General features: G+C 49.7%; 5 protein-coding genes across 5 annotated transcripts, besides 3 other annotated features; 2 read left to right on the top strand and 3 right to left on the bottom strand.

Moving 5' to 3' along the window:
* Positions 1 to 153: 153 nt before the first annotated feature.
* Positions 154 to 238: a microsatellite.
* Positions 239 to 555: 317 nt separating this feature from the next.
* Positions 556 to 580: a microsatellite.
* Positions 581 to 870: 290 nt separating this feature from the next.
* PVX_099495 (hypothetical protein, conserved) lies at positions 871 to 2,163 on the bottom strand (the record flags this gene model as incomplete). Its single annotated transcript, XM_001614698.1, has 1 exon — positions 871 to 2,163. One exon carries the CDS (start codon positions 2,161 to 2,163, stop codon positions 871 to 873), a length of 1,293 nt encoding a protein of 430 aa, XP_001614748.1.
* Positions 2,164 to 2,851: 688 nt separating this feature from the next.
* On the top strand, positions 2,852 to 3,872 carry PVX_099490 (hypothetical protein, conserved; the record flags this gene model as incomplete). Its single annotated transcript, XM_001614697.1, has 2 exons — positions 2,852 to 3,392; positions 3,616 to 3,872. 2 exons carry the CDS (start codon positions 2,852 to 2,854, stop codon positions 3,870 to 3,872), a joined length of 798 nt encoding a protein of 265 aa, XP_001614747.1.
* Positions 3,873 to 4,072: 200 nt separating this feature from the next.
* Positions 4,073 to 5,919, bottom strand: PVX_099485 (hypothetical protein, conserved; the record flags this gene model as incomplete). The annotated part of the gene is made up of 2 exons (XM_001614696.1): positions 4,073 to 5,399; positions 5,618 to 5,919. The coding sequence occupies 2 exons, from the start codon at positions 5,917 to 5,919 to the stop codon at positions 4,148 to 4,150; spliced, it is 1,554 nt and encodes a 517-aa protein (XP_001614746.1). The 3' UTR covers positions 4,073 to 4,147.
* Positions 5,920 to 7,181: 1,262 nt separating this feature from the next.
* Positions 7,182 to 14,881, top strand: PVX_099480 (hypothetical protein, conserved; the record flags this gene model as incomplete). The annotated part of the gene is made up of 6 exons (XM_001614695.1): positions 7,182 to 10,506; positions 10,670 to 13,273; positions 13,411 to 13,483; positions 13,580 to 13,749; positions 13,951 to 14,068; positions 14,222 to 14,881. The coding sequence occupies 6 exons, from the start codon at positions 7,182 to 7,184 to the stop codon at positions 14,511 to 14,513; spliced, it is 6,582 nt and encodes a 2,193-aa protein (XP_001614745.1). The 3' UTR covers positions 14,514 to 14,881.
* Positions 12,533 to 12,582: a microsatellite.
* Positions 14,882 to 15,279: 398 nt separating the features above from the next.
* Positions 15,280 to 15,818, bottom strand: PVX_099475 (hypothetical protein, conserved; the record flags this gene model as incomplete). Its single annotated transcript, XM_001614694.1, has 2 exons — positions 15,280 to 15,359; positions 15,497 to 15,818. The coding sequence occupies 2 exons, from the start codon at positions 15,816 to 15,818 to the stop codon at positions 15,280 to 15,282; spliced, it is 402 nt and encodes a 133-aa protein (XP_001614744.1).
* Between the last annotated feature and the right edge of the window lie 510 nt (positions 15,819 to 16,328).

Raw genomic sequence — 16,328 nt, 5'->3', positions numbered from 1 at the left:
TCCTGGTATCCCTTCCTTTGCTACCCTATCCTTTTCTCTTTGCAAAAAAAAATTCTTCAAAGAGGAGCTGCATGTTGAGTGTATGGCCCGGTTGGCTTGAACGCGCCGCATCGGCAGCTGCACGGAGGGAGGCGAGAGCCAGAAAGGGAAACGCACAAGGGGGGGGAAAAAATAAAAAAAAAGGCGCGAAAATGGTCGAAAAGGGGAAGCTCACAGGAAAGGTTAGCAATCAACGGTGAAAACGAAAAGGGAGAGGCGGAAATGGAGCAGCAAAATGGAGCGGCAAACTGGAGCAGCAAATGGAGAGGCGAAGTGGAAAAATTTGCGCACAGCTAATGGTGAAAACGAACCCCCAAAGTGAACACCCCTATCATTCGTGGCATCCCCTTCTTTTCGCCAAAGGAGCTTAAAAAATGGTTCCCTACAATTCGTTGCAAAACGCTTTGCCTTGTGAAGAAGTTGGCGCATTTGAAGGCGTACATATGTGAGCAACTCATTTTCGCCGTCCCCCACCCTCTATAATTGCTCATATATAAAATGAAAAAATCGGCGGCGTGACGAAAACGGCAAGGGTGACTTCTCTTAGCCTTATGCGTGCAGGGAAACGCAGCTTGGTTGGAAATGAACACCCGGTGTGGGAATAAACAGAGAGAGAAAAAAAAAAATGCATCTTGGTGCATGGTCAAATGGGCCGGCAATTGGATACACACATGTATGCATCCCCCGGCAGGAACTTCCCAAGCTAAATGAGGGAAACTCACCGCTGCACACGTGACGCAACATATGTGCTGATGCAACGGGTGTGCCGAAAAGAGCGGGAAGGGATGAGGGTTTTCCCTAGCCCGCTCTCCCCCCCCCTGAGAGAGCTACCTAATTGTAAAACTTGCGGAACTTCATTTTGACCAACTCGGAGTAGAAGCTCTCCTTCTGGTCCCTACCCCACACATGTAGGTTCAGATTTTTTTTTATTTCCCGAAGAAGGCTCTTTTTTTTCGTGTCGCTGAATTTTTTGGCCGGACGGTCATCCCCATGTGCGGTTAAACCTTCCCCTGGAGAGCCTGCAAAAGGGCTGACCTTTCCTAACAGCTGTAAATACTTCAGGTACAAATTAGCGGCGTGGTCAAAGTCGATGTAAATAGCTTTCTTACGGACGAAGTCGGGGAATAGACGGACGTTGAAAATGAAATCTTTATGTTTAAAGAATATATATGCGAGGTTTTTTTTTTTTTTTTTTTTCCTTTTTTCCTGTCCCACTTCTCCCCCCGGACATCCCCCCTTCCGCCGCATTACCATTTCGACAAAACTCTGCAAAAGGCTCATACGATAATTTACAAAACTGACATATGCCGTTTCGTAAAATTTATAAAAGGAGTGATGGTTAACCCATTGTACGTTTTTGTTTATCTCTTGAATTACCTCGTCGCATTTTTGGAAGGCATTTAATTTTGCGTTTCTCCGCAGTATGGTCACTGCGTTGTATTCACTTGGGTGACGACTCCTCCAGAAGTACGTCCCATACAAACAGCTGCTACATGCAAATTCGTTTTTACTTCTTCCCGAGTGGAGCCTGCTCATTTGTGTATCCCTCAAAGAAGGCTGCCTGTTTATACTCTTAAATGAGAGTGCATGTTGCCGCCTTACCTTTCTCACCTTTGCATTTTCAAGTATTTCCATGAAGAGGGTATTTTCTAAAAATAACCCCAACGTGTGTGTGTAATCATATTCCTCTTTGGCTAGCACATGGTCTGAAAAAATAATGTTACTCACCCCTTGCTTAATTTTGTTGTATATATGCCCCTTCACATTCTCATCGGCGTTCCTGCGATCGACCAAATAGACGTTTTCCAGAATGTTCCTTTTTTCGCAGTCAGACAGGCATCTCAGTTTTGGCAGCAAAATATACACAAAGTAGTGAAAGTAAAAGTAGCTGATTTGGCTGGTGGCGAAATGGATGACTAGGTTTTTTTTTTTCTTCTTCTTCCTACTATCGCTTAGTGCCCTCTTCACGTAATGCGATTTTTCCCAGTTGCCAAAGAAGGAGTCTCCCCGGACGGATCTTTTTTTAAAGAAGTTTTCCTTATTACGCAGGCTTAGGAGAATGTACGCGAATACGCGGCTGAAGTGGTGGCTGCCTCTTAGGTAATCCTTATAAATGGTTATCATGCTTGGGGGGGAGAGAAGCCGCCTAAACTGTTTAATTGCTTCACTTATGTTGACTGCTCTTTTTGATGCTCCCCCCTCACTTCTTATCGCAATGTATGCTAACTTCAAGCGTCGCCGCTCTGCTCTGCTTGTGGGGGCACGCACATTCCTTCTTCCGATCTCCCAAATGGTTGGAGTTCCCCATTTTACCGATTTTCCCTTTGGCTAGAGTGCGCCCCCTCTGTACCAGGCGTTCCCCGTTCAGTGCAAGGTACGGCAACGTCAAACAGGGCGCGGGCAGCACTACTTCACACCATAGGAGATGCATCAAATTGTGATAACGAAGGTGGTAACTGCTAAGTTGCGAAAATGTACACCTATGTATGTTCGTTTAAACAAAAAATGGGAAAAGCTAGCTGGATAAAAAAAAAAAAAAAAAAAAATATGAACAGGTAAGATAAATCCTACATAAAAAAAAAAAATATGCATATTTATAGGCACAAAAAAGCCAATTTAGGAAAAAAAAATTATGAACAGTTCATGCGACAAAAATTGGAAGCATTTTACAATAACCCCACATAAAGATGAATGTATCCCACTTTTTGCAATCGCAGGATGATGCCATAGTTTAATACAAATTTTAGCCTTCACACCTTCTGGCGCTTCTTTTCCCAGCACACACTTCGCGTGAACATAAATGAGGCGCAGCATGCTGGCAGGCAGCTTCACCCTTTTGCTGTCCCTTTTTTTGTGTGCAAAAAATGCGGGGAGCTTAAAACACCCCCAAGCCGCTCTCCTTTTTGTGCACAACAGCTCTGACCTTTTCCAAAATGACACCCTCGGCGTGTTGCGAAACAAGACGAAAATACAGAATAAAAAGAAAATTTCGCGCTTCAAAATACAGTCGTCGGAGGAGAGGCATACGGATGGGGGGCTGCACTACGATTTAACCCCTGAAAATGTGGAAAAGGTTTTAAATTTAATTCGACCCAAGTTGCAAATAGATAACGGCGACGTCGAATTGGTAGACATAAAAAACAACGATTTGTATATTAAATTGCTGGGGAACTGCGTCACCTGCAGCTCGAACAGCGTCACGGTGTCGCAAGTTATCAAGAAGACACTAAAGATGTACATACGGAATGAAAAAAATGAAGAGCCAAACGTGATCATCACCAATTTTGACGAAATAAATGAAGAAAATATACACAGCTGTTTGAGCGACCTGAAGCCGTACTTTGACTTCCTGAGTAAGTGGCACACGGGAGGGGGGACGCCCCTTGGTGTTATGCTTGGGGGGAGGGGGAGCTATTCAAAGGAGAAGAGGCCATTCAAAGGAGGAGACCCTTCGCATTCCATAAGTTCAACTCCCCCACCCCTCAAAAGAGCAAAACGAAGCACAGTTTAACCGCGAAGTGTGCATATCGCACGCACGCACCCCCCCAAATGAGCATCCCCTCCTTCCCCCCGCAGAGGTGAAGGTCGTAATCACGGACCTGATGAAGAACAAGGAAAATATCAACAACTCCGTTTCGCTGGTTTTTAAGAAGGCGGACCTGGAAGGAGGCAGCGACGCGGATGGGGAAGCAGATGTAGAAGCGGGCCGAAGTGCAGACCCCTACGCCGACCCAGACGCGGAGCCAGTCAAAATACCCTTCAGCGTGAAGAGCGAAATAACGGAACGGCTGAAGCAGAAGTTCCCCACGCTCACTGTCAACTTTGAGAATTAAAGCGGCACCTCCTCTGCTCGGGTTGCAGAGCGTGCGGAGGGGCGTGTCGCGCCTGCCTATGCGTCGTAGCTCATGCCAAGTTGGCTCTATTTTCATTTTTTTTAAGTATCCTTTGGGCAGCAGTAGGGGGGCGGGTGCCACAAAAAAAAAAAAAAAAAAAACACCACAGTATAGTACACCACAGTATAGCACACCACAGTATAGTACACCACAGTATAGCACACCACAGTATAGCACAGCATAGTGCTGCGCCAGGCAGGGAGCACGTCCCACCGCTACACCGTTATGTGCTCGGGTGGCCAACTGCGAAACTTGACCCGCTTATGCTTCAAGTGCAGCATATCCGAATGGAAGCGCTTCTCCTGGTACAGCTCCGCGCGCTGTTGTTGCTTCTCGCCGCGGCGCTCGGCCTGAAAGAGTTCCAAGAGACGGACGAGCTGCGACTCCTTCTGTTCCTCTGTGAGTGTATCCCAAAAGCACTTATGAATATTAACAACGTTAAAGTTGAGCTTTTTAAAAATCCGGTTCTTCAAAGAGATGGTGCCACTCACCAGAGGTCTGTTAAAACCAATGGGGTGGAAGTAGTCGTATTCGACGCATAAATTTAAAGGCTTATAAAAATGGGAAGCAAAAAAACAGTGCTGCTCATCTATCTTCCTACCAACGGATAGATTGATGAAGAAATCTTTTAATTGTAACTTCTGTATAATGCTGTCCATTTCGAGTTGCATTTTTTCTGACCCTTGATTCTGGGCAGTTATCAAAATATTGTCTAGCCATTTTATGTGCAGGTACTCTTGAATGAAGAAGGGGACGCTCTCCTTGATCATCCGTTCGTTCCTCGGCTTCTCCACGTCGCAGCAGTAGAGGGTGATGTAGAGGTAGTACTGAATCCACCCGCTTTCCACGATATTTTCCTTAGTTAACCCTTCACATGCATTTTTCAAAATTTCTGGCATAAAAAAACCGGTAGAGCTATCTCCCCTGGTCTCCTCCTTAAGGGGAAATTCATACATATTGTTGGTGACCAGAACGTAGGCCAACAATGCCCAGCAGAAGTTGGTCATGTCCCCTTTCGCTTCATCCCTCCTGCTGTATATCTCGTGGAGGATCTTCTCTATCAAGTTGTAACATCGAGAGAGATTATTTTCGGACCCAAACTGGACATCCTGGTTTGTTAGTCCCAGGTAGGACAGGCAGAAGCTCATCATGGACAGTGTAGGCACTCTGAATTTGGCCAAATCCTTTTCAATCAGTTCTAGAATTGTTGGGAGGAGGTAATAGCACCTGTAGTCTAGGCAGCACATTGCGTATAGCAGTCTGGGGCAGTGCCTCGCTTGGATTCTTTCCTTCCTTTCGATCAAATCGTACACCAAGAATTTGAACAGCTTCAGCTCGTGAATGGCTTCCTTGTCCTTCACGCTCCAGAAGGAGTTAAATCCGAACACGTTGGCTAGCTGGCAGAAGCACCTCACCAGCCAGTTGTAGTTCGGGTAGTCCTCCTTCTCGATGTAGTCCTTGTACAGCCTGCGGGGAGGGGCGGTGAAATGGGCGGTTAAAGGGGCGGTGATACATTACGCTAGTGTGTTCGCCGCTTTCATTGCTGCGCCCCTGGGTGGGGAGAGCCCACATGTACACATATAAACACTCAGGGGGGGGAGGAAGAGCCCACCAGGGCAGTCCCACCACTACTGCCACTGCCACTACTTCTAACACTCTTCTCTCCTGAGAGAGGAAAAACGCACCGCAGGATCGACCGTGGGTTCGAGTAGCTCTTGTCCAGCTTCTCAAAATAGGAGGAGACGAAATTCTCCGGGGGAACAAAATCGAAGAGGTCGATTTTTTTTTTCTTCATTTTGTCGAAGTACTCCTTGGTTAGGAAGGAGTTCTTGATGAGGGCCTCCGTCGCGACGCTTTGCCCCCTCCGCCGGAACGGCCCCTCAAGCGAGAGTCGGCGCGCGCTTAAGGGGCAAGCAGTGCGCACCGTCCAACCACTGTGCAACGCCAAAGCAGTGCCTGTCGCTTTCTTCACCGCTTGCGTGTTCATGTTGGGCCGGTGGTCTCCAAACGGGGGGCGGACCTCATGTAGCTGATCACTTCCGCATGTGGCACACCCTGGGCCATTTTCCTCGCTCGTCCAAACGGCTCACCTGCAGAGGAGGAACAACCCGTGCATGCCTTGGGAGTGATTACGCAGCGAGCCATTTCCCCCTCGTTCCCCGTGACACGCAAAGGGCTGCCGTTTGGAGAAGCTCAACTGATTGGCGGTATCCGTGGTGGGAAGGCACAGCCTAATAGAGCGCCAACATGTGTGAAAAGAGGGAAAAAAGAACTAAAAAGGTATAAAAAAAAAAACTAAAAAAGGTAGAAAAAAAAAACTAAAAAGGTAGAAGGGCGGATGGATGGAAGAACAGAAAAATGGAGAGCCCCTACCAACTTTCACAAAAAATGTAAACACCCGCTTACACCGCGGAACATTATTTTTTTTTATTTTTTTTTTCTCGCAGAATTGGATCTTCGGTCGCGCGGCTGGGCCTCCCCCCCTGAGTGCATAACCTCAGCATTGCCGCTTCACACGTTGTGCGGGCGAGGCTGATTGGTATGCGCCGAAGCGGGTTTTTCCACCAATCGACCATTTTGCCACTGCTCGTTGTCCCTCGATAGGTTGACTTTCCTCTCGCAGGAATTATTCATTTACGCTGAGAGTGCAATTCTGGGTAGGTAGCTTTCTCCAATTCGGAACCACGTCACATAGCTACCGCTCAGTTGCTACCTTCCCTTTTGCGACGCCCACTTTGGGGATAAAAACACCGCGGTGAAGGGATCGACCGGCCGACTCCTCCCACTTTGCCAACATTTTTTTTTTCCCCTTATCACCATATGTTAATCCGCAAAAGTGACGCTTTTTTTTTTTTTTTTGGCTAACATATGAACAAGCCGTATTATTTATCCGTAGAGTGTCAAATTGGTTTCCCTTTTCTTAATTACTTCTTTTTCACGTTGTTGCCTGTTTGTGACTTCCTGCAAAATGCTTTGCTCACCTGATGGCTGCTTCTGTTCGTTGGAAGGGAGGCACCGAGTTTTGAACTGACGCGGCAGCGCTCCGTCCTCCGCGGGGTCAAGTCTGCAGTTCGCGGGGCCATCCGAGGCATAACCGCTGCGCAGCTCCCGCAGGGTGAGAATACAACCGCCCTCGCCCCTCCCTTTTAGTAAATCCCCAATTGGTTGCCACTCCACGTGGCCACTTACCTAGCACAGTTATATTAGTGCCCCCCCTCCATTTTTTTCTGCCCCCTCTCGAAGAGCAAAATGGAGGTCCACACGCCGAGCGCAAAAGGAGAGTACATAGAGCAGCTGCTTCGAAATTTTGCTGGCAAAAAGGGGAAGCTAAAGAGGAAGGAGGTGATGAATCAAATGGAACACTACGTAGGGATATTAACAAATGTAAATTTGAAAATAGTTCACAATAAGAATTACGAAGTGGTGCATCTAGTTTTGGAGGTTCTACTGACAAATGAGCTGCATCTAGAACCCATGATTCTGGACAAGGTTTTGGCTTGCTTGAACCTGAAGCAGATTCTGCAGAAGGATGGCAAGGTGAAAATTAAAAACATTAACAACATTTTGCTCCTCATTAACCGGAAGAGCAGGAACAACTTGAACGCCGCCAATCTGTTTAACCTGCTGTTCGACGCCGTGGCGCTGCTGCTGGAGGCCCTCTGCGCGGAGGACATTTACAGCGTCGCCCGCCCGGTGGACTACACGCTCGGGGGGGGGCAGCGCCGGGAAGGGGAGGAAGAAGAGGCGGAGGAAGACGACGAGGAGGAGGAGGAGGAGGATACACATCACACAACTGAGGAACCCCCCAGTGAACCGCTCACCGCCCCGCGGCAAACCCGAAAGCGCAAAGGCGCGAACGGGCCGCCAGTCTCCGCAGCAGGGGGCAGCGGCGAATCGGCCAGTGAGCCCCAGGAGGGTGACTCCTCAGAGGGAGCCGCTAACCGTGCCGCGGCCCCTGCCAACCCTGCCGCTAACCTCGCTAACCGTGCGGACAATGGGATGCCCCCCCCCAAGAAGCGAAAAAAGGAGGGGTCTGAGCGGCTCCCCGCAGATGAGCACCACAACGTAGCGCGCATAAACGACTACGTGGTGCACGTGAACAGCCTATTCAGCCTCTTCTTCAAGAACTACAAGCCCATGTTGAGCGATGTGAAGATCTATGCGTTTTATGGCAACCTATTGGGGCTGTTTTCCTACGTGCATGACTACATAGGGTACGTGGAAGAGCTGGCAGAGAGGTGCCGATCGAATGGGGGGGGCAGTTCCCCCAGCAGCTTCGACTCCGTGGTGAAGAACCTGACCACCCTGAAGGGCCTTATAAAGAAACAGATCACCATCAGTTTGGACAGCATAACGAAGGGGTATTTTAAAAGTGTATATGCATCCTACCTGGGGAGCAAGGAGGAGCTAAAAGTGAATTACTCATTTTTTAATTTCCAGGAAAATGAAAAACTGTTGGAAGTGATCTACATCATGCTGCATAGGGTGTCCAACGAAAAGGCGAGCTTCCGATTCGATCCTCATGGGGAGAAGCTCACCTGCCCATCGGTCAGTCTCCATAAGAGTAAAAAAGACAAACTGATTTGCTTCTTCAAAAGTGAGCACAGTTACGATGAGAAGCACCCCTTTTTGGGGGTTAGTAAAATTAGGGGGTGCTTAAAAGCCTTGGCAACCATCATCAAATATTTGCTTCTGAAACAACCCAGCGCGAACTTAGCCCATGTGCAGACCTATTTCACCCTGTTTTTGTTAATCCCCCATTTTGAGTTGACTCTATATGGTGAGCACATCAAAGGGGAGTACTCCCAGCTTTTTCATTTTGCCCCTTCGCGGAAGGAAAAGACGCAGCGCGGCGTTAACTGCTCCGTGGCTGACTCTGATGCAGAGGCACCAGTGGAGGGGAAGCCCGCTGGGGAATCCAAACCGACGATCCACAGAAACGCGGCCAACTACTTCAAATCGGTGAAGATAAAAATCGCTCACTCGGTGTGCCGCTTTGAAAAAGAGCTGTCACTTAACGACCACCAGCAGACGCACAGCAATGTGCACATTATTGCTGACTACTTGAAAGTGATTTACAAATTTTTAAAATACCTTAATGGAAGGAGCAACGCGAGAAAGGACCCCTTCCTCTTCGTCAATTTTACCTACTGCCTGAAATACACCTTTGATTGCTTAACCAACGCATATTTTGAGTTAACCCGGACGAAGCTGAAGAGCGCCTTGAGGGAGTGCTCCTCTACGGGGGGGTCTTCTCTTCCCCCCTCTGAGAGGTGCCTACGCGAAAGGATGTACCTCCGGGGGAAACCCCATTTGGCTCTATACGATAAGAAGATGAGGAATATTTTTTGCACCTACCCACGGGGGAGAGCTCCCCATTTGGAAGAGACCACCCTAGAGAGAGACAACCGGAGTGATCGAGGAGAAGCCCCAACCTGCCTGCTTCTCCCACTGAAGCGAAACGGAAGGGAAAGGAAAAAACTGATGGGCTATTTAGTCTATTTAATATACGTCAGCCAGGTGAACCTCCTGACGGTCATCCACTTCGACGTCACCTTGAGGACGCTCATCTTCTCCGCGCTGTTCAGCTTCGGGAAGGCGCTCATCCCCCACGCGGGGAGCCACCTCGCTGGGAGCGTGAACATCGGTGGCCCCTCCCATGTTGACCCCCCCCACGTGGACAGCTTCGCGAGCCGCACCCTGCGGACCGTGATGACCAAGTACGTGGAGATATTCGGGGTGAAGGGGCTCCTCAAATTTCTTCACTACTACACCGTTGGGCGTGCAGATGCGCAGCAGGGCCAGTCCCTCAGGAGCATCCACTTTTTGCAAAACAGCGTTGTAATGGAGGTCTTTAAAGCCAGCGTGGGAAAGTGGGTCGACCAGGCCCCCTCCATCCTGGGGTACTTCATCGAGGTGTATACCTACCATGTGACAAAGTTGGGCCAAACAGTAGAAGGCATAATACAATTAAGAGAAGGTGGTGGGGGGGAAGATCCTCGGAACGTTTTGCTTAACAGCTGTGCATCCCAAAAGGGGGAGAACTCCTCCCCCCACAGGGGTCACTCCCTGGCGAGTTACCTATCGATTGTGCAAAATGTAGAAACGCTAGAGTACATCATTTGTTGCTTCTTAAAGGCTATTCCGAAGAGGGACATAACCCACGGGTTGCTCACCTACGTGAAGGAAATTGCAAGTGTGCACATGGCGAAGCTGAAGAATGAAATGACCTTTCATAACAAAACGGGGGAGGTCAATTTTGTCCACACCAATTTTGCCCAAACGAATTTTGCCCATTCCTCCTCCAAATATTACATCCTCTTTTTTTTCAACTATAGTGTATGCAGAGTGGCTATGTATGCCCTGCTCCATGGGGAAGTGAAAACTGAGCAGCTGTTGGGCCATCCCGCTATCCAGCACATCGTCGCAATGCTGCAGAGCTGCTTCCCCACCGTCGAGCCCATGTTTGACCTCTGCGTGCGGGAGGACTCCTTGCACGCGTTCTTCTGCATCCTGCAGATGGTTCTGCAGACGCTTTTCTTCTTCCTCTCCCTGGCGGAGCTGCGCGTCGTAGGTGAGAAAGGCGGGGCGAGAGGGAACGACAGGGTGCGCACCTTCACCGCTACACTGTGTGCATCTTCACCACCGCTACACTGTGTGCATCTTCACCACCGCTACACTGTGTACACCTTCACCACCGCTACACTGTGTACACCTCCCCCCCCCCCCCCGCGCAGACCCGGACCGCCTGGCCGAGCACCTCAACCAAGTGCTCCGCGTCATGAAGAAGAACGCCCTGGCGGAGTACCCCTACTCGGTGAAGAAAAAAATCTGCCGACAGATCGCCAACTTCTTCATCTACAACCACGCATGGCTAGCCACCACCTTCAGAGGAAGGGAAAAAACCGTAGACTCCATTTACCAAGAATTCACAAAACTGCTCTTCGTTGATATTGCCATCATGAAGAACGAACAGAGCTACGACTTCCTCTTTGACTATCTTTTTATCATACGGGAGAACCAAATTGTGTGTAATTTGCTGAAGGAGCTGTTTTCGCTGCACTTTATTTTGATTTTGGGAAACTGGGAGAAGGGCCCGCATCATCCGAAGTTGGGAGGAACGGGGAGAGCTTCCCCTGACGAAGGGGGAGTGCCCCCCGAAGAGGAAGCCCTTTTGTCCTACCGCGCACGAGCCCTAGTCCGAAGGAACAGAGCCCTCTCAAGTGACAGCCACAAATGGTACGAAATGCTCAACTTGAAAAAAAAATTGGGATCCCCCAATGAGGGCAACTTGCGTAGAGGCTCCATCTACCAATTTGATGAAAGCAGAATGATGAGCGTGTTTTCTCGCAAGGGGAAGAATAACCAGTCGGCTGTCTCCTCGTTTAGAAGTAATCCCAATAGGGAGGACACGGACACCCCCAATGTAGACGTATGCATTTTGAGTAACCTCTTCCCATTATTCAATGGCATAGAAAACGTGCAAGACAGCCTCTACACCCTCCTTTGCAAAATCTGTGGCAACTTCTCCAACTATAATGCCTATTGTGAGCATATACTGGCCAACATCTTGATGTCCTTCTGTGAAAACCTGGGGGGAAAGGAGAGCCCCCAGCTGGGCCTCAGCGACTTCCACCACTTTGTGAAGCTCTCCTTCCAACTGCTTCAGAAGCAGAAGGAGTACCTCACGAGTGGCGTCTTTAGGACCAGCAGAAACGCCCTTCTCCTGAAGCTCCTCTTCCACATCTTCTTCCTCTGCATCAACGGGTGGACGGCCGACTCGCGCGCGGAGAAGGAGAAGAAGGAGAAGACGCAGGTGGAGGGGGGCGCCACTGATGTGAAGACCGGCACAGATGAGCGGACCACCACCGATGTGCAAACCACCACCGATGTGAAGAACCTCCCGAGCGAGACGCCGCCAAAACGTGAGAGGAAGAAAAAAGCCGGGGGAGCCCCCCAGGGGAAGGCCAAAAAGGTGAAAAACTGCTTCGTCTTTTTTATCAAGTACTTTCTCCTCATGCACAAATTGATCGTGTCCAAGGGGGAGGAAGAAGGAGCCACTGCAACCCTAAGCGATGACGACGTGGCCTACTTGACGAATCATATGCAGGGGGGGGGCGGCCGAAGCGTCGGCAGTGAGGAGGTGCACAGCGGCCCGACGGACGCGGCCGAAAGGAACGACATCTCTGCCATGCTGAGCAAACTGAAGGATTTCCTTCACAGGATTTTGAGCGGCGGAGGGGATGCCGCAAAGGTTGGCATTACCGCTGCTAGTAACGCTGCCACCCGCCCTTCCACCGCGACCCCCCTGAACGCACTGTTCCTCGAGCTGGTCGAGCACGTGTTCGTGTCCTTCCTGCTGAAGCACAACTTCTGGGAAGAGACCAACGGCGCAGCCGTCGTCCAGGTGGTGGACGCGCTCAGGGGGCTCCACGTGGAGGACGTGCTCCGCTCAGCCGATGAGAAGCACACGACGTTTGCCTACAGCATCCTCGCTTTGAAGATTTTTAACGTCGCCAAAAAAAGAGAAATAAGCACTACCGCCAATGAGGTAAGTGCTGACCATGGAAAGCGTGACACGCATGGAAAGCATGAAACGCATGGAGCGCATGAAACGCATGAAACGCATGTGGGGGCCGAACCTACAGGGGTGAAGCCAACCGAAGTGACTCCCGCGGACAAACAGAAGAAAAAGCGAGGGAAAGGCTTCAAGAGGAAGAAGGACGAAATGGCCATGGACGAAGGGAAACTGATCCTTTTTTTTAACCTCTTCCTACCAGCGAAGCGGAGCAACGTCCTACATAACAGTAATGAGTCAACCACCCCATGGCAGGAAGAAGCAAAACCGACGTGTGTGCAGCTGTATGATTTCCTCTTCCACTACAACAGCATACTGGCGGAGTGTCCAGATGAGCATTCGGTTCACATCTGCATAAAATATCAAAACGTTATTAAAAACATTTGCACACTGTTTAGCTACTCGTCCGATGATGTGAAAAACGTTTTGACTTACGTGGAAGGACAAATAAAGATGGGGAACTCAGAAGGAGAAGCCGAAAGTTGCCTCTACCATTTTAACATGCACATCATAACATTAATTTATATCATTTCGAACAGTGGGAAGTTTTGCTCGGAGATAATTCACCAGAGCAGGAGACCAACCGACTCTTCCTCCTTCATCAGTTTGTATCTCCTACTTATGCAACATGTGCAGACGTACTTGGATAGCGAAGTGGTGATTAGGAGAAGTTCCTCCATCCTCTTCCTGCTGCTCCACCTGGTTTACAAACTATCGCAGCTGTTCGTCTTCTTCTTCGTGCGCCTCAAGGCGCAAACGCGGGGTGAGTGCGGCGGTAAATAGCATGAGCCAATGTGCGAGTGACCTGCGCAGACTAGCGGCGCACACACACGGAATACCACTCCCTTTCAACTTCACCCCACGCGAAATGCCATTCCCTTTCAACTTCCCCCCACGCAGACGGCAGCTACTCCAACCTCCTCGGATTCGTAAGCAACTACTGCAGTCTGCTGGTCAAAACGATGGACTTACTGTAAGGCGGGAGCCGAGCGCTGCGCGTACATCACATGTGCCACTTATCGCCTTATACACTTTACACCCGCTTCACCTCCTTCTCCCCACCCTCCAGGAAAAACCGCATACGAAGCAGCAACGACGGCGCTGTGCCAACTCCGAGGAAGGATTTCATAACGCACTTTTACATCCTAAACAACTGTGGCCTCTTCGAGCGGAAGAAGTTTTACCTCTACCTGCTCAGCCACCAGCTCTTCGTCCTGTTATACGAGTTCTTCAACATACGTAAGGGGCAGGGAGCGCCGCGCTGGAGAGAGTCGGGGCGGGACACCGCCGTGTTGAAGCGCGCAGGCCGAGTTACAAGCGGCAGAAAAGCCGACCGCACTTCCCCCAACACGTGTACATACACTTACGTGCACACTGCTGCTGCTACACTGCTGCTGCCACACCGCTGCTGACACGCCGCCGATCTCCCCCCCCTCGCAGAGAAAAACGAACTCGTGGTGAAGTCCAAAAGAACGCTAATCGAAGTGGCCAAGAAGGGAGGATACGCGATCAACTTTTTGTGCTCCTACCTGGACTCCATTCTGTACCTCGACAGCAGGTAAAAAAAGTTTTTTTTTTTTAAGGGGGGAAATGCCTTCCCCGTCTGTGTGCAAAACAGCGTCGTGCGATTTGTGCGAGCGAGATTGACGCTCGCTCAGGGATCGCTCCTCATCACCAACTTCTCCCCCTCACCAACCGCTCCCCCGCGCAGAATGAACAAACTGCTGCTCAGGAACGCCAACTTCCTCGTCACCTTCCTGCGAAGCAACAAGGGCAGCCTGAACTTACCCCCAATAGCCTTCCCCCTTGTAATCAAAATTGTGGACATGTACGAATTCATTTCGAAGAGGGGGTCCACGGGAGAGGAGGAATACGAAGAGAAAAAATTTCTCAAAGGCATTTTTCAGACCACCTTGTCCCTACTGGAAAATAGCTCCATTCAGTTTTGCTACACATCCTTAACAGATCGGAAGAGGGAAATCTTCAACGCCCTGTCCGGGTAGCCTTGCGCGGCTGTTCCCGCGGGCTTTCCGCAAAAATAAAATGCTGCCTGACCTGTTCATAAAAAAAAAAAAAAAAAAAAATACCCCAATTTTATGTGTGTTTGTTGCCCGTTTGGCGCTGGCTGCGGATTCTTCTCAAAATGATTGAAGTGTGCGTCCACTTCGCGCTTTCGCATTTTCGCGTTTTCGCTTTTTTCGCTTTTTCGCTTTAACTGGATAAACATCCACGGGAGTCTCCGCTCGCCCGACGCTGCCTGCGAAGGAGGGGGCGAAAGGCATATGTGTGCAACTACGCCCCTGACCCGCGCAGCTGGGAAGGCGTCCCCAATAAGCAACACCATTTTTACAAAATGAAAAAAGGCATGAGGTGAATATCGGATGATGTTCCTGCCCTTTTCAATTTCCCTTACCACTAGCACTGCATTCTCAAGCAACACGTTCGCGCGGTAATCGAAGAAGACAATGTGCCCCACGATATGGTCAAAGCTGTTTCTGTCACCCCTCTCGCTTTTCACAAAAATTTCAACTGCAGATTTTTCCTCATATAGCTGTGCCATCTGCGTGTGTAGGAGGTTACTCCCCTTGATTTTTCCTGACAAGTGGGAAAGCGCAAAATAGGGTAGAGGCGTCCAAATGTGCGCACGTAGGGAGGGGAGAGAGGGAGAAGGGAAAGAAGGAAGGACGGAGGAAGGTATCCCCTTTGGTGGCCCTCTACACGGGGGGATACCCATATGCAGGCTGACAGGCAAACCAACTGGTGAGCCAACTAACCGGTGTACTTCCTAACAAAGTGGTCTACCTTATACTCGGCGAGTCTCTTCCTCACATTCAGTTCCCGCAAAATGTCTGCAAAATTAGGCAGAGGGGAGGGGGGATTTATTTGCCTGCCCGGATAGGCACAAAATAGAGGCATATATAGAAGCGCAATACATTTTCGTGCAGGCGGTTTGATAAATGGTGAGCGAAATAAAAAGGGAGGGTACTTTTCTTCTTCGCATTTTTTTGGAGTCCATTTTTTGATGCACACATATCTGTGTTATTCGTTTTCGGCTGAACACAGTAAGGTAAATGGTACTTCACATAATTGACATTGTTGAGCTTTTGGTAACTGTTCCTCATGTGCAAAATAATTTGGGTCTGCTTCTGAAGTAAATTAGCTTCATACTTGCTGAGACCTTCCCTCCTTTTCTGTGTGGCAAGCACCTCGTGGTTAACTTCGCTCAGCAGGTGTTTCCTCTCGCTGTAGTGCCTCTGCAGTTCCTCCAGGACGCTGGCCATGTTGAAGTCTTCGCTGAAGAAGTTCATTTTGCGGAGCATCCCTCCAGTGGGCACCTCTGCGGTCATAATCCCTTCGGTGTGCATCCCCCCCGTGGATAACACCTTGTCCACCCCTACCACGCCGCGCCCCCCACGGCCTCTCTTTGCATCCCCGCAATTCACCTGTCCTCCACCTACAAACAAGTGGGAATTTTCCCCCATCTGGCCATCCGCCTAATTACCCCCGATTGGCCTTTCCAGCGGGGGTTCGAACCAAAAGTGGGATTCAAAGTGCAGCGAAAAAGGGCATGGTAAAAAAGGTAGTCGCAAAATTGAAAGGCGTTTTTTTCGAAGCACGAAAAATTTGCGACAATCGTGGGGACAACAGTGTAAGGGGGGGCCAGATAACATGGAGCTGCAAAAAAGGCTGACCAAAAAAGGTTGGCTAAAAAATGACGGTCAAAAATGCCGGTTAAAAAAGCACACTTGTTCGTGCGCGGCTGATCGGAGATTTCACCATTTGGCTTCGCCTTTCAGGAGCGCTTACCCCACCCCGGG

Source organism: Plasmodium vivax, chromosome 7, assembly GCF_000002415.2.
Source record: "Plasmodium vivax chromosome 7, whole genome shotgun sequence".
Classification (NCBI taxonomy): domain Eukaryota; phylum Apicomplexa; class Aconoidasida; order Haemosporida; family Plasmodiidae; genus Plasmodium; species Plasmodium vivax.
This window is presented reverse-complemented; position numbering and strand designations above follow the sequence as displayed.